This window comes from Strix uralensis, chromosome 3 (genome assembly GCF_047716275.1).
Source record: "Strix uralensis isolate ZFMK-TIS-50842 chromosome 3, bStrUra1, whole genome shotgun sequence".
In the NCBI taxonomy this organism is placed as follows: Eukaryota; Metazoa; Chordata; class Aves; order Strigiformes; family Strigidae; genus Strix; species Strix uralensis.
Window position 1 is genome coordinate 100,112,507 of NC_133974.1, and position 24,314 is coordinate 100,136,820.

Sequence of the window (24,314 nt, forward strand, 5' to 3'; positions counted from 1 at the left end):
GACAGCATCATGTTGCTAATTAATTTTGTTGTCCTTTTCACCAAATTGAAATATTTTGAGGGTTTGAGTTTGAAGCAATCATACTTCATATGTGCTTTTCTGTAGTTTTATTTCTGTAGTAAATTTTGTTGCTTCCAAAAAAAAAATTATGCTGCATTATGTGATGATCCTTCAATGTAAACCATCAATCCCCAGAAAAATCTGTTGATGACCAAGATCATAGATACTTTGTGATCAGGATTTAGGACAGGGTATGGTACAGACATCTCTAGGGCTCTAAAAGACTGCAACACTGTGATAATGGAGATACGTATAAGATCTATGTGACGAGCAGCCATTCTGTGTGGCACCTTTTTGCAACTTTATGGTTTATCAGAAGTTATGAACAAAGTAATGGGAATATGTAAGAGAGGGTAGTGGTCACTTCCACTCATTTCTGTTCTGCCAAATTCAGACTGTGAAGTAACTTAAAACTGCAAGCTCTCCATGGATTACGGTTTAGTTTCTCTAAAGGTAGTAAACAGCAAATGTTTAATCTGTTAACTAAAGAAACTATTGATTTTAGTGGGTGCTGTTGCACCCACTGGTAAAATACAAAAGTAACAGGATACTTACTGCCTGTGGAGTGGTGGGTGGAGATGAACACAGGCAAGACCAAATTGGTACTGATTGCAAAGGGGGAAGACACTGAAGAACCCGCTGAGATACTCTGACCACCTTGGTTTTGGTGTTTATTTGCAAGAAAAAGGGTATGAAGTATCCCGATAGTTCCTTATGTCATTGATGCAGAATAGTTTTCAGCTGCTTTGAGCAAATCTGGCATGTAGTGAAATGGGGGCATTGCCTGGTCATTGCTCTTGTTTCCAGTTCTGAGGCTTTAATGCCAGGGGATTTCTGTAGGCTTGTGCTCTGCAAACAGCTTGTACACAGCAGTCCACATCCAGCTGATCATAACTAGCCCTCTGCTGGGTGTTGCAGCTGCCACAGATCAGCTGGTGGTCCTCTCTGAGCCATTCCGGTAAAAAGGAGTAAGATTAACCTGCTGACCTAACTCTTGTGACTGAAGGGAGTGGAGAGTTTGCTTTCATTAGAAGCCTGGCTAGGAGGTCTGAAGTTGTCAAACTTCAGCAGGATGCAGTGTTGAAGAAGTGGTGGGCATGGTAGCATCTACTATTGGCGTTGCTGTTTTCAGAAGGCAACCTCAATGCAGTTCAATATCCAAAGCGAGTGGAGGGTTAAGTTACAGCAGCTTTAAAAAGTGTTCTTAGAACTGTTTTCAGAGACAGTGAGACAGCTGTACTCCTCTGGGATCATAAAATCAAAGGCAAACATGTGCAAATGTTGGAGAAGGTGGTCTTGAACAAGGAAATGAGTTGGGAGAACTTGCTTTTCAAAAAAACCTTTCTGCCATAAAAACCGTTGTTGTTGACATTCCTTTTTGTCAAAAGCATATCTTACCAATTGCGTGCTAGTGGAAGAGACAAGGGGAAAAATAATAATAAGGAACAGATCTTCCAGAACAGCTTCTAATGCCTATGAAAAGAAGAGCCCCAGCAAATTTCATAATTTTTCTTTGGAACTTGTCTGTTACTGGCGAATTCACAGAGACAGCATTCCTCTGATGTGATGCTGCTGATTGTAAAAGTGCGTGAGCTTACTAGAGCTCAGGAAATGTTTGATAGCTTTGAGTTTGGCACTTTCTGTGATAGCGTGGGATGCTTGTTTGGGGGGAAAAAAATCCACAAGGCGATGAAGCTTTGTGGCTAATTAAAATCAGAAGGAATATTTGAGCTGTTTTGGGGAGATGTAATCAGCTGGCGAGCGAGATTAAACTTTGGCAACAAAAGAGAAATATATTGCAGGTAGAATTCCAAGTGTTCAAAGCAGAGATGCAAAATTCATTAATGCTGTTCTCTGATTATGTAGCTAGGCCTTTCCTTGCCCTTAAGTTTACCTTGGCTAGGGCACTTGCAGTTAAATGGCACTGCGAAAATTACTGGAAAACATTAACATTAACTTGTTATTGTAAGCTGACATCATGCTGAGCCTGATGGGAAGTAAAAATTTATAAATAGCTTGTCCATATGCGTAAGGCAAAAATCTGCTGAGTTTCAGCAGTAACATGATTCATGTATTTGCTGTAGTTTAAGTTTCATCATAAGTTATCTATGTTTCTATGAACTTCATAGTTTCAAAAGATACATGATACCAGTAGGAAACTTCAGCAAGATCAGTGTCCAAAACTGATGAACTCTGGGGAAATACTGTCTATATTTTCTGTGTTTTTGGTGGTACAGTCTACATCCTACATGTATTCTTCCCACTGTTTTCTCTGGAGAGCAAAGTGCTTTCAAAAAATTATACTTAAAGCATAATTTAGTCATTTTTTCTCCAGACATAAATTCTCACGCACATGGTGACTATCTGTGAACTGGAACTTAAAGGATCTGAGTTAAATCTGTCTCTCGGATGCATCCTCTGTAGATTTTAATTAAATCACTTAATCTCTCTGTTTCCTTGCCTGCAAGACTCTTCTATAATAATCCTTTTGGTATGGGGGTAAAGTAAAAGGATGATGTATATTTCGGGAAGCCAGTCTGCTCTTCTCTCAGATGATCTTCTTTGTTGGAAAGTGGCTGTATCCACATCATCCTGTGCTGAATCCTACTGCCTTGTAGTACAGTGAAACTAAATCTGTAGGATGGCTTTTTGGCTGAGGATTGTCTGTTCCCTCTCATGGTACAGCTCAGTGGGATCCTCTCACATGAATTACTTTCTAGATGTTACTGTAATTTAAAAAAAAAAAAATAGTTTGCACTACACACACCTTCCTTTGTGCTGCTCTCCTGTATACTGCCTTTGGTAGAGCTGAACTACTAATTATTAATGTTTACGCTTAGAATTCAGTTTGACTTATCTACAAGTTAAGCCCACATATTAGCTATGTTGTCTAGACAAAGTTCTTTTTATTGCATGTTTCAGTTGCATGTTCCTTTTTTGTAGGGTAATTTTCACAGAGGAAAATTCCTGTGAGTTCTACCTGCATTCAGCTGTGCTACTCTGCAACGGAGGAGTATGGCATTTGAGTTCAGGGTCTAGGCACCAACATGGATGGTGTTTGATATATCTGTATGGTTGTAGCCCCTAATGTCCCCGTTGTTATCAACAACTAATTGTGTGAGAATTTTCTTTAAGGGAGGGACATTTTCCCTATTATTTGCACTCAAAGAGAGGTGCAGCAATCCCTGCCGTGGAAGAACGGTCAATCTTGTACTAAATTCAGCACCCTAACATTATAAAAATGTTGGTTTAGAGTTCAAACAAAAGAGTGCAGTTGGCAATATTGAGTTCCTCACATGTAAAAGGAGCCATTAAAAGTGACAATATGCTTGTAAAGGTTATGACTGACTTGATGTATGAATGAGGAAAAGCTTTAGGAAGATGTCGTATGACCCTGAAAAGCACCACCTTTTTCTTTCATGGGTACAGCTATCTGCACTTGGACATTCAATGTGGCAGATTATTCCTCAGACTTTAAAAATACAGGATGTTTTTCTTTTGTTTGAGAGAGACCTGCATATGTATTTTCTCTTGTATAAGTTTAAAATCATTAGCTGAGAGAAGAAAATTGTTTTCTGAAGCTGCAAGCTTTACTTCACTTTATGCTATAATGTGAATTTAGGAAATAAAAGCATCAAATCAGTATAGCTTACTTCTAATTATTTTCTCAGCTTGGGTTAATGCAGACATTCCTGAGCCACAAGATCACCTCTGCTGAAACCAGCAAAGCTGCGGGGTCAAGTAGCAGTGTACTTCCGAGCACTTCTTACAAACATGTTTATACGGACTCTGTTGCATGTGTCAGCTTCTTAGTGTCAGTGGGGTGGCTGTATCCTTTAATTTTCTTCCTAATTGTAAATATCCCTCAATAAACAAGGCTGTGTACCTTGGTCTTTTATTTGCATTTTGTCTCCTTCATGTGGCTGTGAGGAGGACAACTGTTATGAGGATGTAGTCTGGGAAAGAATCTTTTCAAATTGTTTCACCATCACCCCCCCAAAAAAGGAAAAAGATAAAAGCTGTTTAAAGGAGGGGGAAAGCTTTGTATCTTTTGAGATAGCTGGATTAAGGCAGCAATGGGTGGTTTTTATGATGGCAGCATATAGAATTGGGAAAGGAAACTTCATTGTATCCTTCCTGCTGTTTGTTCTGATCAGAAATAGAGGCTGAGCGCAGTTTTAACTGTGTCCAAGATACAGTCCAGTGTGTTCATTTCTCTAGACTTTCAGGTTTTGGTTACATGCTGCTGGGAAGATAACAGGTATGTTTGCAGAGAGTGGAAATGCCACCAGCTGCACAGTAGCCTCTTTCATCTCTGGTCAAGCTGGACGTTTAGGAGGATGTGTGCAAGACCCTTACTCATCAGTCAGCTTTGCCTTTCCTTAGCACCATCTACTTACTGGGGTTTTCTGTTGTCTCATCAGCCAGTCTCTCTGTAGGTCTTTTAGTTGGGCTTCTCTGCTCAGCACATGTACCTTTAGTTATAAAGAATGATATCTTTAAAAGTATATTAAATCCTAATGGTAAAAAAGAGCTAATAATTATAAAGTCAGACCAGGTATCAAGTTTCTCTGTTACTAGGCAAACTGTGGACTTTTAAGAGAAAATTCAGCTAGGACTTCCAAGTTAATAACACTAATGAATATGATGTTAGCTGGCAGCAAACTTGTCATTGTTTTGTTTTCTCCTAATATGGAATTTGACTTGCATATGCAAATTTTAAGCTGGAATTCAATTTCACCCTGACTAAAATAGAAGGAAAAACGTGAAGATAAACCTAATAAAAACAGTATTGCAAGTGGTATTGCAAGAACTTTGATCTGTGAAATTTCACATTTGTTGCTTGTTTTAGACAAAAGCAGGAGTTATCTTCAATTTTAAGAACATGTTTTTAATAATGGATGTTTTGTGGTATATGTCTATCACTGGGAAGAAAGCTACTTTGCTATTTTTCAGCGTTTTGTACCTTTCATTAGTTACAGCACATTCATAATTTTCAGGTAATTAAACAGCTGTGTTATTCTTGGTCGGTTATATGGGGTTACCTAATATTTTTATTCATAACTTTAGATGCTTTCCTACCTTATTTTACAACTTTTTAATTCAATCAAAACATGCTTGCCTGCATTTTAATGAAAACAACTTGATTCTTTTATAAACCTGCCTTTATGAATTTTGATGGATATATTTGGAAGAAGGATTTAAAAGCCCTACTTTCTCATGAATAATAAACCAAAATTGTGTAATTAGATGATGAAATATGCTAACAAAACAAAGCTGAAAAATGTAACAATTGAATTGTGAACCAGCTGTTGCTTTAAAGGAAGAAAAAAAATGTATTCAGTTCTCAGAAAAATATTTGCAAAGGGAAATATTTCAACTTCAGACTGAGTTTATTAATTCATACAAAAACAAATTCAAGGAAGCAGTATTCATATATAGTAATCATATATGACAATCATATATTTGACAGAAACAGTAATCTGATCTGTTAGCTGTGAAATTACCATCATGAAATTAAAGACTTCAAAAAAAGGAGGTGGTAGGAACAAAGGAGGGTGATGCCTGTAATAATCTGGTAGATACAGATGATCCAGGACTATGAGAACAATGTAATAAATGATGTCATTTCTAACACATTGGTTTGGGGACGGCAAGAGAATTGATAAATATTTGAAATTCCTCTTCAGTGTATTGTCATTTAAATGTGCAAATAAATTCAGAATATTTACTCTGCCCCGCCCCCCCCCCCCCCCCCCCCCAAGATCATCTTCTCTCTACTTTTCTCATAATGGAATACTTCAGATGAAGGAAAGCCTTAATGTTTGTAATAGGGTTGATCTATCCACAGAGTTGCTAAACCTCAGTGTGGCAGAGGATGAATCATGCACCGTGAGAATGCAAGGCACAGGGGTGCCACCAGCGCTGTCTGGTGCAACATATTTGTGTGCTGTGGTTCTGTACTAGTTTTAAACTACTGCCCTGCAACTTGTGTAGCTGCTTTTGTTTGCGAGAGTAGCACAAACTGCAGGGACTGTGTTCATACCATACTTGCTGTTGGTAAAAATAATACATTTATTTTCCACAAATATAATTTTTTACAGACCAGGACAATATCAGAAGGTAACCAGATAGTGATAAACTCTCCCATCTATTTTTGTATAGATAGCTTCTTGAAAAACTGGCAGGAGGTAGTTGAGGTTTTTAGAAGTCCCATTGTAATTATCACACTGGCACTTTTCATTTTAAGAAAAAAGGGGTATATATAGGGCTTGTTTTTCCCTAGAGATAATTATTGTAACTTTGAACTTCTTATCATCCTAATAAAAATGCCTTCACCTGTCACAACAGCTTGCCAGTTTTTATCTACATGGTCATAGTGAGAAAATGAAAAAGTGGGCTTCACTTCAGAACATAGAGATAACTCGGCAGTTGTATTTATCATACAAGAAGAATAAAATTTCATCTGCCTTTAAATGAGAGAAGAAAAGAAAAATCATGTTTGAGGTTTTCTCACTAGCCTGTTAATACTCAGGCAAAAGCTTTTGATGGAACAATTCCAAAAAAACACATTTAGCTTAGTGCAGTAATCTCCTTACTGCTGCCATTTTGCAAACACTATTTTTTGGCTTTCCTTGTTGCTTAAACCTCCATAGCTTAGTGAGTGGCATATTTTTCCAAGTTTAGTATTTACACAGTGTTTTCTTTCAGCTGGTGAAACATCTGTATTCCTTGTATTTTTTTTTAGGGAGTTAAATGATCTATGCTGAGAATGGACAGTTTGGGTTGATGTCAGTTTGCTTTTTTTTTTTCTCAAGAAGCACTGAAATGAACACTGGGAGCATTGTTTCAGTTTTGCACTTAAGAATGTGAATATTTGTACTGTGTACTTAATTTCATCCAAACATAGCTGAGGGCATGCATGCAGAAGTTTTTATTGCTTCAGGTCAGCTTAAGGGGAGAAAAGTTTAACTTTGCTACTTCACTGAGAAGTGTGCAATTATATAACCTTCAACATGTTTTTGGAAAAATCTGATTGTTTAAAAGAGGCGCTTTGTGGAGCAACATGTTGAAGGCTGTGTTTTCTTTGAAATAAGAACATGTGGGCATGCACATCAGGTATCCACCTAATCGTTATTTCATGTCTGAAGTTAAAAGTTTATTGTAATTTCAGAAACCTTAGTCCCTCTTATAAAATTAATGCTAATGCTACAAAATGTTAATTTGTTAGACAGAAAGTGTGTCAGAATAGATCAACTTTGTGCTTATTAAAAGGTTGTGTTTTATTTGCAGTGTCTCTGTACGTATCGCATCAAAAAAAATTTAAAGGCACTTGCTAAATTTTGTGTTTTATACAAGTTTTCATCCACTGTTGCATTGCTTCATTATTCTAACAATGTATTTCACAGCTTGAATGCAGCAATTTGAGCTGATATGAGAGCTGCTAAAGATAATGATCAGCTTCATATCCTATCAGAGTTGATGTGGGGGAGAAAAATGTTTCTTCCTGCTTCTCATGATTCATATTTTTGACTCAGCTGATGTCTAATCATTTAAGTATTTATTTTTTTAAAAAAATAATGTGCCTTTTTTTTTTTTACTTGATCATCCAAAATGAACACTTGGAAAATAGCAGATGTTATGTCTTAAGGTCTGCTTGGGTACAAAGAAAACATTCAACTTTCTCATATCATGATGGGGAGACACAGAAATCTCTCTGTGTTGCATCTGAAAGCATGCTGTTTGATGGGGGATGGATGTGAACAGGACAGAAGGATATGTGTGCTGATTGACCAGCAGGGAACCAAGCCGGCTGTTTCCTTTTTTGCCTCTTCCCTTCCCTGCCCTCCTCCTCTTTTCCCCTTTTCTTGAGGCTTCTACAGCTGAAGAACAAGGATGAAGCATCAACAATGCCAAGGAAGGGAGGAAAGGTACTGGAAGTTGGGAATGACTAGAGAGCAGAACATGGCTCCCATTTATTGGCATGCTGGGTCCTTGGGTTTTACAAATCAGGATATAGTGTCACACCTGGGCTGGCTTGGTGCCTTTTTAGAATTGTTTTGTTTTGCTGTGTTATTCTGCACTAGGAAGTCCTCCCATGCTGGTGGTTTTACCTGCAACAGGTTAGGACGTGCTGCCTCGGGTGGCTCAGAGTTAGTAGAACCTCATGAACCAAAGGGTCTCAGAATGGTCAATCACTGGACACTGTTCCCCATTATGTATCCGAGTGTTTGGACTTCCTGTGGCTTGCACTGTTTTAACAACTCTTGCCCAGGTTGACAGGCAGTCTGTACAGTCCTGCTGGTGTATTAGCCTGACTCCTGAACAGCCTGCTCAGGGAAAGAAAAGGTTTTTGAGCATCCAGCAACTCACCATCTTTAATGCAGGGTTCCACAGAACTACAGACAATACCTTGGCTGTTGTATCTTCAATCCTATTAAAAAGACTCCCAACATCTCAAAGATTTTTCAGGCTGCTTTCTTGGTGTTTAGTTCATGTCACATTTAAAGATAATTGCTGTCATCCTGTAAGTCTTCATAAACCTTCCTCTATAGGTGGTGCAGATATTTTGTAAAACTACCTTTAAAAAAGAAAAAATCATTAATATATTGGCTTAGTGTAATAAAACAATCCCATGTACAAAAGGAACACCATGACCTCATTGCATTTATGTGTAAGTGAGAAATTTAGCAGAGGATTTTAAATTGAATAGTATTTTGGACTTGAGGAGAGCCATGTGCTGGAAAACCTGTCTATTTTATTGTCTGTATCAAACAGTCTCATAAAACTTGGTACCTCCCCCTGCCAACATTGCCTGGCTTGTAGTCTACAGCAGTATTACTATAAGCCAAAGAATGATGTGTCACACATGATGGAAGTGAAGAACTATTGAGGTTAACTTTTACAGATTGCTTGTTTGGTTGCCTCCAGTTTTACCTTACATAAAATAAGGCTTTGAATAAAACATGCCAACATTAATTACAATTTCAAATTTAGTTTAGGCATTCTAAAATCTTATGCTGAAAAAAATAATTCCTTTGTGAGGGAAAGCTTTCTAGGTCTCTAAAATTTGTTGAGGGGACCTGAATAAGTGATGGAGGGCTTGCACTGAAATAATGAGAAAATGAGGATTTTGCATATGTCAAAAGTTAGAACCGTAGTAGTGAACATTGATTAATGTCAATGTTTTTCAAGAGTGAATCAAACTCTTTCGTGAGTTGTACCTTCTAATTCTACTGCTTAAATATGGTTCATATAGAGACTGAACTGCAGAGGAGTTTTGATTGCATTTTCATTACTGGATTTCCTACCTGGACTAAATTAGATCCACAAATTTGACTGACAGTTCTCCCTCTCTCAAGACCTTTTGCTTGAACTATCAAACTGCTTAGGTTTCCTGTGTATTGAACTATCAAACTACTTAGGTTTCCTGTGTATTTAGGAGGGAGGTACTTTGAGAGTTGTTTTCAAAGCTGAAGAGATTAAATTAATTTAAGCTTCTAGGAAAAAATATGATAGTCCCTTCATAACTGTGAAACAAATTTTATATTATTGCTTAGAGGTAAATCCCTTCTTGTTCCTGGAAATGAAGAGAAGCACAGAAGTATAAAATCAGAAAGGTTAAGGCACCAAATGGTTTTCAATTAGCAGAGGATATAAAAGGCAATAAGAGGAGCTTCTGCATATATATTATTTTCCTTTTTCATCCCTTTTCTTTTATAGTGTCCATTATTTAACAGATTAAGGGCAAGCCGCAATAAAATACAGAGAAACTAGTAGTAGTGGCAACTTCGTGCAGTTTTTCACGAAGTAAATTAATTTGAGTAGATAACTTGCGTAACCTGTGTTAATAAGCAGGCAGTTGCACAGGCTGAAGAAGAGGATTCAACGTAGAGATCTCTGGTGACACTCTCAAATGTTTGCAAGCCTGCACTTTTGCAAAGTGTTTTGTAGAAAAAGGTCAAATTCAAAAAGATCTTGGAAAGACCATCTTAGAAATATGGTCTGCTGTCAACAAAATGATGTTCAGTACAGAGGACAGAAGATTTAAAAACCAGAAAGACAAGATGGGAGCTATCTTTCCAGGATGTCTCTTGCCTACAGAGCACCTGCTAACACAGGAGGATGAGAGTTTATTTCATTGCTCCTGTCAACGGGGCCCCAGTGGGATCTCTGTGTTTAATAAGTACCTCACTAGGAAAAAATCTGGACTGACTGAATGGCGTCCAGAGAACAGTTGTTTACTGTGAGGGCAAGGGTGGGAGTGGAGAGGAACACCTTACTTCAAGAGCTTGGATTTTGAAGGTGAAACACTAGAAGAGGTTGCATACAAATATTTTGGAATCTGCTTTCTCGGCTGTTTTCAGGATTAGGACAGTCAGGCATTTGTTTCATCAGAGAATGTTTAGACCCTGCCTCAGTGTTTGTATGGATTAGATAGTCTCTTGACATCTCTTCTGTTCTGTTTCCGTGCTTATTTGAAACCAGTGCAGCTGTTTTTCCACTCGAATAATTTCAGAAAAAATAACCCAGATGAAATTGTGTCAAGTTAATGCTATGCGGCAGTGCTTGTGTTTCCAAAACAAGCAAACAAACAAAAAAAATATAACCCCAGGAGCAAGTGACAGCTGGAATGCGGGAGACCAAGATGTGAGATGTAAAAATCTGGATATAAAGGCTTTTCTTTTCCCAAAGTGAAGTGAAGGTCTCGGCTTGATCGTTAGTCATAAAATTGTCACTTTGCAAGTATGAAGTGCTAATACTCTCACACATTAAGAGTGTTTCCATATAAAATGCTTGTGTATGTATTTTCAGAAATGGTCTGATAACACCTCTAAAGCTTTCTAAATTCTGCATATTGCCAGTTTCAATGAATAATCAGGGACGTACTTTTTCAATTTGCATAGAAACCCTGTCATGTCTATCAATGTAATTTACCTGTGTAGGCAAACAGAATTTCAAATTGGAGGCTGTAAGGGAAATCAAAGAAAGAGGGAGAGTTAGCACCCTGTTTCTCCTGTTCCAGCTTCCAAACTGCACGTGCAATTTAACCTCCTTAACCCAAGCAAGATCTTTCCCATTAGGCTTCAGTACTGCACCACATATCTCCATGTTTTTTCATTTAGAAATTAACTCACCTAGGTGTTTTCTTTTCACTTGCATGTGAATGGGAAAGGTAGAAACTTTAGTGGGATGATATGGCCATCGTCACTTGTGTCAGAAGTGTGTGTCATGCTCCCTCTCCCAGTGCAGAGAGGGTGGGTACTGCAGGGGCTGGGCTTGAAGAGTCCCTCTCCATTATGCAGTTGGTATCAGCTTTCATATATTATCCAATATTTGCTTTTCATGCTTGTGATCTAGATGACCATACATCTTTTTTTAACGCTGTTTTTTCTTAACACTTTTCTATATTTTCAATACTACTTGGAAAACTTGCTTTTAAATAGCAAAGGAAGGTCTCTAAGAACAGAAATTATTTGCTTTGTTACATGTCCGACCAGAAAGCTATTTTGGTATGTTGAATTCTTTCCTTTATGGACATGTCTACTAGGCTTTTATGTGAAGCTCTGGGGGAGATAGCTCAGTCAGTGCACAGCCTCAGTGCAGAAGCTCAGTCTTCCCTGTCCTTGGAAGGGAAAGGTGCGAGCATCTCCCTTCTTTGTGAAACCCAATGGCCCACTGTGTTTGGAGCCCTGAATGAAGGATCTCAGGAGCAGGAATAAAGACACTTTTCTGTCAGCACTTCAGAGTGGTTATAGATGATAATTCTACTGCCCTTAAAAAGCTTTTTGACCAGTGTGTGGATTTTAAAGACCCTTCTCTGTCTCCTTGGTTGTACTTGTACAGTGCAACCGGCCCTGCTCCATCCAGTGGGCCAAGCTGCCAGCGTGCTCCACAAACAGTTGTGCTGGCACTGGTGAGCAGATGGCACCGCACAAAAGTTGAAAGTTGAAGGATGCCTAAGTTGGCAAGGGCCAGTAGGAGTGGTGTTCATCTGGCTGTCCTCTGCTACTTCCCAGAGGTTAACATCTTCCAGCACTTTCTGTGTTCCATTGTTCAAGTACTGTGAAAAGTGAAATTTAAAGAACAGGCAATTTAGGGATTTAAGAATTCTATCTGTTGTTATGACAGATGAATATGTGTTCTTCCTTGAGTAATAATTGTTCATTTTGCAGGTGGCTTTTTTAATCTTACAGTTATTTGGAGGAAAAGCTGTGGCTAGAGACTCTAGTTTCAATTTTTTAATTTTTGTTGTTTTTTTATTTAGGTTTTTCACTTGCTGCAGTCATACTTAGAATCAAAACAGCTCGTTAGTTCGGACTTTCAGCAGGGACTGGGTGACATCATTACCTGTATAAGAACCAAACTGTGGTTGGCTAAAAGGTAAGATAAACAACAAGATATCTATGTTTATACACATAGGTTAGTAACATGGAAGGCTTGGCTGATTTTTTTTTTTTAATTATTTTTTATTTTGGCACAGTGGACAGATTTATTTCTCTAGAAACATGTAAATGTTAGATGCTTGCTGGCTTTTTAGTCGAGATTTTTTTTGTTTGGTTTGTTTTTTTTCAGAAAGCAAGGATGAAAAAAAATGTCTACTTCACCTGTGTACATTACTGTTTTTCAGTCTTCGTTCATTCTCAGATAAATTTTATAGTCCAGTCACTAAAAAAAAAAAAAGCGTGGATGAAAATGCCTGCAGAATTAGCCTTTTTGAGGATGAATGTTGCTTCTGGGCTAAGAAAAATATGCCACATATACAAGGTTTTTATGTTACTGTTTTCTCTGACTTTGACCTTTACAAAAAAGTAGTAGAAAAATATAGCAATTGTTGAAACTATCAAAAGTATCTAGCTGCCTACAAACAATCCCAGATAGTTTTGGAAACATTTTCTTTAGGTTTCTGTAAAAGGTTCTTCAGATGACCTACATACTGCAATAAGGAAACTCTTCTTTTTTTCTCTCTCTCTTTTTTTTTTTTTTTTTAATCTACTTGATCTTATCAATTGCTTTTGAAAATTCCCACTAAAATCTTTAAAGGAATCAGTTGTGGACAGAGAGCACAAGTCCTTGTGTAGATAAATAACTGGGTAAAATATTCCAGAGTACAGTGTGCACAGTGCAGTCTAGTGTGGCTCTCTGATAAAACCCATGTTACTTTGTGAACCTGTGATCATCAAAAGTAAAATCATAAGTGATTTCAAGAAAGGCGGTGACTAGGGGGTTGAGGAAGTCTTCTGCCAGTATTAAATGATGGGGTACGCAAGATACAGTTGATCTTTGAGAATTACAGCAGTCTCTCCTGAGAGAGTGAGAGTGATGATATATAGCAGGTAAAATTGGTGCAAATAATTGTGAAATGATGCAAATGAATAAAGCAGTCTGGACTTTACGTTGAGGGAAGAGTGGTTGACCAAGCAGATTTTTTTGTTTGAAAAAAATCACCCTGGTTCTTTCTTGGTAGAGCCAAGAGGGCAGGGGGAAACTGTCATAAAAAGAATGCAGAACAAACCAGAAAACACTCTGATGTTTGTGTATTAATGTGTTGTATATTTGAATATTGTGTAAATCCCAAAGAAGATACAGCAGAAATGAGGAGCAGTAAAAAGGCTGACACCAAGTATAGAATAGTTTCTAAATGGGGAATGACTAAATAGGCTGAGATTTCTTTTAGCCTGGAAAAGGGACAACTGAGGGATGACATGAGAAAAAAAATTAATGCTCTGAAGTCACATGGAAAGGGGTCAGGTAATTAGCATCCCTTTCAATACAAGGTGGCAGATTTAAACGAAACAAAATAATGAAGGTTTTCATGTCATTTTAGTTTGGCTATGGAACTCCATGATAGAAGATATTGTCGATTTTAAACCTATCTGAATTTTTAACAAATGATTGAACAGTCATGGAAGAAAAGCCCAGTGAGGTTACAAAGTATGTAGATGCCGCAGTTGGCTCAAGAAATTCTCAGCCTTGAAGGTTTAGAGAGGTTTTTTGGCAAGTGTCACTGCTCTTATGCTTCCCTTTCTTGTGTATCTGCTCTCTGCCCCAGCTGGAGACATCATAGTGGATTTGGTGGACCTTTTGACTGGACTCAGCATAAGTGTTTTCCAGTCTTTAGAGGAGAATGGTAATTTACTTCATTAAATTAAATCCATTGATGCTGTTAGAAAGAAAAAAACCCAGACACCCGAGACCAAATTTGGTAGAAAGATACTAGTGCTAAATAATTCAAACCTCTTTCTCCTGCAGCAAATAGGTAAGGACCAGGCTCTTGTCTATTACAGATTTTAAATAAATTCTGTTTTCAAAGTATTTTTTCAGAACTGGCCTTTTTAATGCATCAGTCATGTTAGTGCTGACTTTTTGGGTTTTTTTGGTATTATCTCCAGAAAGGAAATGTTTTCAGGCTCTCCTGAAGAAATCCTGGTACATGGTATAAGTATTTGCCTGAAGAGATCTATTTTCTCTTTCACTTAACTGTAAAAAGCCTCAGGTGTCTATGCTAATATTAACCCTCTGTGAGTAGCATGTTTTCATTTTGTCAGTTTGTCATAGCTTCCTTTTCATATTCATGCATGCTCAATTCTCGATTGTGCAGTTAATGCTATACATAAAGTTTTTTTTAAAGTCTTTCTCCCCAGATAGTAAAATTTTATATTATGAGCATACAGGTTTGCAACACTCAGTTAAGGCATTGGTTTTTTTACAGCCTTCTGTAAATTTCTGATGTACTTTGTCATTCTCTCTGAGCCCATACAGCCATATGTCTTTAGGCACACTTTGAGCTAAGGTGTGGGTTTTTTGTTTTTAATTTTTAAAGTCTAAAATATGCAAGTAAAAGATCCATGAAGTGTTTGGTAACCAAATTATTTCCTTCCAAATATGTTTTAGACTTAAGACTACAATAAATGATAAAGTTGAAAAAATTTGCTCGCTTCTTAACTTTCCGCTTGAGATAAATATGTTCAGTGTGGTGTGATTTAAAAACAAAACAAAAGAAACCCCAACAAGCAAACAAAGATTTTGAAATAGATATTATTTTCTGGTAGCTTTAGTTTCCCACATTCAGTGTGCAGCTTTACCATTTCTATTTGGCTGTGTGGAGCTGAACAACTGTTCTGTGATGAACAGTGGGGTTTGGGGGTTTTGTTTTTGTTTTTTTTTTCTTGTTTTAAAGGAGTTTGGGGAGGTTGCTTGGCAACTGAGTTGTGAAACTATGTAAGTCCGTCTGTGCAGTTTTCTGCACGTTGGGAGAGCATATCAGGAAACCAGCACTTCATTCATGCTCTGTTGTTAGATTTCTTGGCACGCATCTGCTGCTGGTTACTGTCAGTGAGGGTGGTGGCTGGCTGGACCCTCAGTCCATGTACAGTCTTTCTTACCTTGTTTCTGTTCAGGCAAAGAGAGTGAGTACCACAGAGAAAAAGTAATGAATCTCCATCTGTTTCTTCTGACTTTTTCATAAGGAGTTAACTTAGCGTGTCACTGGTTCTGTAGTCCAGTGACTGTTTGAAAAGAGGGGTATTAGAGGCACTCACTATTAATCTTAAATGGGTAAAAAAAGTTCAAATAATGGGAAAATGGTTTGTGAATTTGAGGAAGAGGGGAGTTATTTCCAGACATCAGTCTTCATTCACATTTCTGTGCTAGTTCTGTAAAGTTCTTGCTGGTGTTCTTTCAACTACATACTTCCTTTGTACTATGGAAAAACTTCTCTGAGAAACTTGAATTACAAAATTTTGGATTGCATAAGTAGTTCTTAAAAATGAGGCTTAATTGTCATGTATATGTATCTGGAGGAAAGATTATTGTTCTTCAGCTGTTTGCTGAACTGGGTGGGGTTTTTTGTTAGATTGGGTTTTTTTACCTTTTCAGGGCCAGAATGTAATTTCCTTTCATCAGAACGTATTGGTGTAGAATAGCTCAAGAAACTATTGCACATTTTGTGCAATAAATTGAGCTCTTCTTGCTCCTCCACTCCCTCACCTGATTTTGCTTTAGAGAATAAAATAATGACTCACATCCCCTAAACTGAATTTCATAAAACATTCACTTTTTCAACGGTATTTTCTGTCTGTTGTGAAGGCAGGCTTCTCATGTTAATGGGACATGGTTGCTTTTTCTCTTTAGTAGCATGTATTAGAATATCAGAAGAAAAAAATCTTTCTTCCACCTTCCTTGGGTTTCTTTACATCTTCGAAATACTAACGTTTTAGAGTATTCAAAAGTAGTATTTCCATTTTTGATGTTTTGGTGAATGAGACCTGCCTTTCATCCACTTCTCAAGGTGATGTTTGAAACTTTTTGCTTTACTTGCAGGTTTATACTTCATTTGATGGTTTTATTCTGTTTTAGGCTGTTTGTTAATCCAAAGTGGTTTAGTAATATTATTGCTTCCCCCCATCCCCACAGCAGTGTTAGTTTATTGCATTTTTTCAAGTCTGGGAGATGCAGGGTGTTTGAGAAGAACAGAAATTTAAAAAATACAGACAGTATGCTTTGTTGGAGAACTGAGCTGATGGAATGAAGTGATGGAAATCAGTCTGGTGAAAGCTTTAAAAAAATAATCAATATATCAAGCTAAGCCTTTGAAAGAGTTCAAAGCTCTTTCATATGGATTAAAAAAATTTTTTAAAAATAGTAGTTTTTAGCTCAACTGCATACCAAGGAGTTACGAGACTAACTCTAGATGCCTTCTGCTACATAAATACAGAGAGCTAAAAGAGCAGCCTTTGGAGCTGGTGATTTGTTGTACAGAAGTCCCGGAAATGCCTGTCTTGTTTCATTTGTAGCCTTTGGCATGGCAAAGTATTGATATTGGAAAATTTGTGAAATCATGTCATTGCACAGCTTTGCTGTATGATGCTGTCTTCCAGTGCTTTTAGTTTGATTTTTTTTTTTTTTTCCGCCTTCCTCCTTACTGGAGACCACAGGAGGGGGAGAAGACTTTGAGGTTCTGCCAGAAGTCAAATAACATACTCTGCTAGCCTCTAGCCATGTGCCATTTCTTAGCTGAGAGCTTGTCTACACTGGGAAAGTTTACTTTTAAGAAGGCTTCTTTCTTGAAACTAACTTATGTGGAACAGCCTTGTATAAAACCAACTGGCTTTGCATTTTGCAAAGAGTCACTAGTTCCTCTGGAATGGACTGCCTGCAGTGTGTGCATTTAGTTTTATAACCCAAATATTCCATGCTCTGTGCAGTGCTGCTGCTTAGGTCTCTGCTTTGTGGATGGGACTGTTAAAAATACAAATGAGCCCTGATACAGGGGCACAAGATTCAAGCTCACACAACAAATGCATGTAAAAGTTATTCCAGGCTCGGACTTAAAATCGGAATCACTGCCCACTGAGATATTTGCTGCTCAGTTTTCTCCAGGGTGACTCTGGGATGATCCAGCTATAAGTGCTCTGAATGAGGGAAATCTCACAGGTGTTTTATAACACTACAGGGGACATTTACTTGGCAAATTGATGGCCATGGCACTCCATCAAGCCTGCAGTGTTCCCTTTCCCTCCCTCTGCTTTTGGCAGCGCTATGTGAGTGACGAGAGGCAGACAACCAGTCTTAGGTCCTTCCTAGAAGAAACTTCATGCGAGGTGCACTTAGGCCATCTGTGTGGAAAGCAGGAATGTGGCCTCCCTGTGGTTTCAGGACTTAGTGGCTCAAAGAGTGTAACCTAAATGTGCCCTTATTCTTCTCATTGCCCCTTAGGAGAGACAGCAGTAATTTCTAGTGAGCAGGCTATTAAAGACAAAACAGTGGCACATGCAGGCCTGTCTAGATATAGGTGCAAGATGCCTTTGACTCTTTGCAGCTTTGCAGGCAGCCAGCCTCTGTATGATTTTGGGAAGGGGGACATGATTTGGGAGCTGGAAGGGGCTTTTTGTACTCTCAAAACAGCAAGAAGGCAACAGCTAAGGAGAATGAAGATCATTATCCTTGGCAGAGTGATAGCCTTCTCTTCAGATAGTTCCCTCACCTCTTTCACTGCATCAGGACAAACCTTGTCCTTCCAAGGTCATGCCTGCCTTTGGCATCTGCCTGTTTTCTAACTTTTCCACTTTTCCATTTTTTTCTTTAAAACCTACACATTGAGAAGTGCAGTTAATTACCATTGTTCAATAGTGGTCTGTATGCATTATGCAGCCATATTCAAAAATTGAAAATATTTTTAAGGACTGAGCCTGGCTCTGAAGTCTATTTGTTAGGTTTCAAATTGAGAAGTAACATTTTGTCAGCTGAGCTAGAGCAATAATTCATGTGTGTGCTCTTACACACAACAGAACATTGAGGGAAATTTTTGTTGTCCTGTTCCAGCTGAAAGCGAAGCACACCAGTATGAACAGTGACTGCACATCAGGTGCACAGTGGTAATTTATTAATCTGCACTTTCTGCCCCGTGAGTCTAATTTAGCCTGGTTTGTCTTTGCTTTTGAGAGCAGAGTCATAACAGTTACGTCATTGTTCATAAATGCATTCTTGGAGGCGTTCATTTAAATCTTACGTGCTTTTAGGAGGCTGATTCAGGTTTCTGTGCTGCTCCAAGTCTGCTCTCACCAGTTTTGATAACAGTATCCTTAACACATCTACAAATCTTTATTTAGGCAGTTGGTGATTGCTTGTTTTGGAACACTTGCTTTGGGTATCAGCAGAGAAGTTTAAACTTCGGACTGGAGTTTAAGATGTACTTTGCATAAGGTAAAACATTATTTGACTCTGGTATATAGGTATACTCTTAACTTAAATATGAACATCAGGGAATATTAAGAATTGAATAAGGCTGATTAAGGTGTGTTCCCTCCACCAGTGCAACATTCAGAAGATGCACAAATCGTGTACAAGTACAGGTTTTGGACATAAATCCTCACTCATATCTGAAAACACTTTCCAATAAATAAACAAAAGTGTTTTAATAGCTTGCCTCTTTATAGGCAACACCCCTGTTGTTAATTGTGTAAAGTTTATTAAATTTGCACATGAGATTAGTTTGACCTCTTCAAGTTTTTTAGGATGCTAAGGGATCACATGCGGTTCTCATTAAGAGAATGAAAAAGAGAACAGACAGGATTATTTTATCAATCCAGTATGCTAAAAACAATGCCAACAAAACACAGCCTTTCAGTATCATTCACCAAGGACAGCCAGAGCACAAATTAATTTTTCTTAATAGCAGAAACTCGGGATGTTCTTGGTGGTATCACAATGAAAAAATAATTTGTGTAGCTTCCTTTTGAAGCTATAAATTCTCTGCCTTTACCAGGGAAACTAACAGCAGCATAATAGTCTGGCTTTGATGATGGTAGAAGAACTTAAATCACCAGATGAGCAATTTTCCCTCTGGAGAAAATGCCTGCTATAATGCAGGATGAGCTAGTCTTATAAAATGGGCAAGTCAAGGGGACTGTGCACATGGTAATTACTCCATGAAGATCTCAAAAGCACCAAGTAGGCAAGCAGATGCGCTGTTACTAGATGTTTGTATTTCTATGAGGGTGTTCCTGCACTTCCAGGAACTCAGCAAGGATTACTTGGTAGTGTAGGCTTCATTATTTTTTTTTTAAATGCTTTCCATTAAATGTAGGTCTGTTGACCGTGGTGTTTACTGATGTGCTGGTTTTGTATTACATGGTTTAAAATGCTATGGACAGAGTTTAATAATTAAATCAATTATTAATGTCTCCTCAAGAAGACAAGAGGAAGGCCATGCATGTTGATTCAGTGCTACGGATGTGGGCTCTGAGAGAAAATACATTGAAATATGAAGGCTGCCTTCTAAACAAATATACTCCCAAAACCTCAGTCTTTAGAATACTGCAGAATTTAAAAGCAAATAACCAAAACAATGGGAGATTTAATCTTTTAATCAGCTGCTCATTGTATGTGTAGGTGCTATTTCCATAAACTTTGTTGCCTCCATGAGTGACAAATGATCATTTTCCAGATCTGTCTGCAAGTAAAATGTGGTCAGTACAAGGCCAGCTTGGCCTGGTTCATCAGCAACCCTCCGAGGATAAAGCTCCCTATGGATAGCCCCCTAAGGATTATGTAGAGTTGACTATATCAAGACTCAATCATAGAAGATGCATTTCTTGATGTGTTTAGAAGATAGAATTGCAGGTCACATATCAGAAGAATCTGGCCACAAAAGAATACTTCACAGAGATTTGCCATCCTTCAGGAAGGAGTAAGCTGGAAGTTGATAGGGGAAGAAAGATATGCTGTAAACCTAAAATTTAGTTGCCAGTGTGCCAGCCTGGAGAGCTGAGATTGTGGAAGACAAAGGCAGTCTGGGAAACTCAGAATAGGAAGTTGTATAGACCCTGTCCCCATATACCAGCTGGCATTAGGACATGTTAGACTTAATCCAAATCCTTCCCTTCGTTTATGCAACTAGCCTCGATGGTATGTAAAATGTTGACTCATCAGAAATGTGTTTAAAGTTCAGAAATACAAGAATTTGTGCAAAGGCTTTTGCAATACATCCTGCATATTAGCTAGAATATAATGTTTAGGAAACCAATTCGATTTATCTGCTGGAAGCAAAAACTGTACATAATCTTGGTGGCTAGAAAGTAGGAGAATTTGGGATTTAAATTCAACATCAGCAGGCCAGTGAAAATAGAAAATTTAATAGGTGTTGCTGAGGGGTTTTTTTAACAATAGCATGTTATTTAAGAGGAAGAGCAGGGTGGTGTTTAGCTATTACACGTTTTCTTTTTCTTTTACTACGGGGCTCTTCCTAAAATACTATTTATAATTTTAATTCTTCTTCCAGGAATTTTAGGCTTTTTCAGCCTTTCCAAAGGCTCCAGAAACATACAGCATTACAGTAGGAGTGACTTCTTCATTAAAGACCAGAGAAGGAGTAGGCAGTTCATTTAATTAATTGATCACAATTGAAATGAAAACAGTCATGCAAGTTATAAAGACGATTCTCTTCTTGTTCTCAAGCAGCTATGAATTGGCCTTTGAAAGAGTTGCCCTTGTAATCTTGCCAGCACTGGTTTCTTTACCCTGACGCTTAAAATTTTGTCCTGAACTTTTTGAACAAAATACAGGGATTTGTAGGCAGCTTTCTAAGTTGTATAATTTTGACTGGAGTTCTACATTAGCTTGATTCATGAGTCAAGTATTGTCATCAATTTTTAAAGATTGGGGCTGAGAGTAACCAGTTTGAGTTTGTAGATTAGACGTAGCTAACAGTCATTTAAACACTGTACTTTGAAAAAATGTTGGCTGACACCCTGTGTAGTTATGTATTGTTTTACTGTGACTGAAACTGTGATGTACATGTTACATATTATTAGGAGGAAATTCCATTTTGTTACTTAGTTAATAAAGTTATATTCCAGTTTGATGGATGAGATTAGCTTGTATTCATAAAGCAACACTGGCTGAAAGATCTGCAATCCTTCAGACTCTTCTAAGAGCTTGAAAACTGCAAAACACAGAGCTTTTCTGAGACCTTTTGCAAGAGTTTTGTTTTAGATATCCCTAAGATAGCTAACAACACTAAGATACCTGTAGCTAAACTAATTCACAAGAGAGATGTTATGGGTTTTTATTTAATAGACATTGATTGGCAGGTTGCATTTGAAATTTGTTAAGTGCTCATTGAGAGTTTGAGCAAATATGCTTTGATTTTCATGTCGCTAAATGTTTAGTAAATATTGCATGTTGCTGTATATTTATAGTGCTTGTTGTGCTAATAGTTTTGCAACATCTGTTTCCTAATGAGGAAAAATATGAGCAAAATAAACTACCTCTTTGGAAAACATTGAATTTCTATTGACTAGAATAACCAAAACCCAATGCTATAAACATTAACTCCAACAGCTTTGATTTTATGATCAATGACTTGTACCTGTCTTATTTATGTAGCAAATGCAATGTATTAATATTGCTGTTGTTGTTATTGTTGTTCATTTCTAAGTGAGGTGATGCCCTTTTGGAAAAAGAGGAATGATCCAGGAGAAAACAGTTGTAATTTTTTTAAGTGGCTTGCCTTAGTGCCATTGAAAATTGGGGGTTTGAGAAGAGAATGAGAATCTGTAGAAGTTGTGCATCAAAATTCTTTCGTACTTGCCCTACATAAAGGTGTGTTGGCATCCTCATTTATATACAGAAATCTGAATGGTTATAAATGGTGTCCTGTAATGAGTAGAAATGATATTTAAGGGCCTCTGCAGACCTTAGTGATGAGAGGAGCAAGAGGCTGTATATTTAGTTTGTTTAAATCTTTCCCAGTGTTCTGACAGAATTGAGGCCAAATGTGTGAGCTTTCCATGTTCTTTGCTCCTTGTTGTTTCCCTTGGAAGAGGAGGTAATTTGCTCCGTAATTCATTAATGTTGATCTTCTTTAAAATAAACAGTAATACAAAAGAAACTGAATTTTAGAAGTTAAGCCATGTGTTCCTGATAAAGTTGAAACTGTGTGTGTGAGCAGGGTACACAGGAAGTCTGTGACCACATATTGCTGATTTCTTCAATAAATGCCACTTTGGCTAGCATCAGAAATGCCATGAAAAATAAGCAAACCAATGACTTACCTTAAATTCAGCATGACTTAATTATAAAAGGTGAATCAAACTTTAAAAAAATGACTTTTGCAGAGTTCCAAACTGTGAGAATCTAGGATTGATTTCATGTTATGGAAACCTAAGCTGCAATCAGTGGTTCTTAAAGGCGGTAAAGGCAGAACAGGTATCAAAGTGGTCCCAGGGCTACTGTACGTAGCCAAGGCCAGCTGGAGCAAAACGCAGTATTGCATATGAAGCTTCTGAACCTGCCCAGTCTGATTTACATCTACAGAGAGGGAGTATCTCCTGAAGGGTACGCTTCCTGATTCACCTACCAGGCAGTTCCTTGTTGAAAACAAATAGCTTATTGTTACTCTAGTCATATAATATTCTACAAGTGCTTAACATCAGCCTCTTCAAAGGCATTTGAACAGAAGCCTGTGAATTTAAAAGGACTATTCAGTTCCATTAACCTTTTTCTCTTAAAAAGATCCCTGGACTCTAATGACTAACAAAAGGTTTCCTCCTGCCAGTGACTTCAACTCTTTCCTAATTTTATATGCACATACTAGAATTGAAAATTTAATTACAAAGAAGTCTGACTACCCTATTCCCAGTTACTTGTTCAGCATTAGTGATAAGAAATTGGCTAGTTTGGAAGGGGTTATGTTCCGGATCTAATCCAGAAATCTGCTATAATGTGTCAAAACTAATAGTATGGATGCTGGCACCTGTGTTTTTAGATTTGTCTACTGTTCAGCCATGCCTGCTTAAAATAATAATTTTAAAAAGACACTTTTTTCCCCATACTGAAGATACTGTTAGGCTGGAGCTTCGGGCAGTTAAAAAGAAATAGCTGTAGACCCTTTAATACTTTCAGTCCCTTCAACTTTATTCTTTCAGGCAGCTTGTATCTTCTGTGGAGTTTCATGATGAACTAGTAGGGACACAGCAGCTCCTCCTGTCATTGTTTCGTTCTCCTTGATTAAATTAGAAACATGTTTCTTCTAGGCCTTGTTCTTTCTAAGTAGTAATCCTTTCTGTCCCTGCCTGTGCTTCTAAAGGTTTCAGGTATCTTCTTCCCCTCTGCCTGGCAAGTTGAGTCTATGATGATGCTTGCCTTTTACATGTTACTCAGGGCAGACAGCCTTTGACCTCTCTTCAGTTGGATGGGTTGAAATATTCTGCAGTGTTGGCTGTTGGTGAAATTTATCTCAGTAGTCATCTGTGAGCTGATTTTTATTTCCACCTGGACAGCCAGCCTCCAAGTACAGCATCATAAAGGAGTGCTAGAAACTGTGGGATAAGCTTCTAAGTGCAGTGAGATTACTGGAGCAGGCTGGCTATAAACTGCATCCGAAGAGAAACAAAAAGCAACACGATCAGCTTCTGAAAATTATGTTTTAATGCATTTGAGCATGGTATGTAGGGTGGCCCTTGGGTCGTTGGTACTAGCTGTTCAGTTTCACAGATCTGCTGTTGCTACACCAACCTACTTGTATGTAGACCGAGCTAATGTAGACCAAGCATTACTTTAATGAGTTATGGAACTCTGTGCTGACATCACTAGCCTGCTATTAGTATATATGTGTAGTAGTATGAATATTGTTTTGATATCCATTTTATATTTCTGTGTGGACATACCCTTAGACATGAGAGTCCTAACCATCTATATAGCTCTATCCCGTTCAGAGTCACATACAGTTTATCATCTGTACTGAGCATATG

At 37.9% G+C, this 24,314-nt stretch overlaps 1 protein-coding gene across 5 annotated transcripts in view; it reads left to right on the plus strand.

Moving 5' to 3' along the window:
• Window positions 1-24,314, plus strand: part of THADA (THADA armadillo repeat containing) — a 167,905-nt gene that overhangs the window by 91,349 nt on the left and 52,242 nt on the right. For 3 of the 5 annotated variants that reach the window (XM_074863584.1, XM_074863586.1, XM_074863585.1), the window contains exon 30: window positions 12,329-12,444. In XM_074863584.1, coding sequence (XP_074719685.1) covers window positions 12,329-12,444 — 116 coding nt within the window. Of the gene's footprint in view, window positions 1-12,328; window positions 12,445-18,671; window positions 18,766-24,314 lie in introns of those variants that run through there. The other 2 variants (XM_074863587.1, XR_012628254.1) reach the window with 2 other exon arrangements.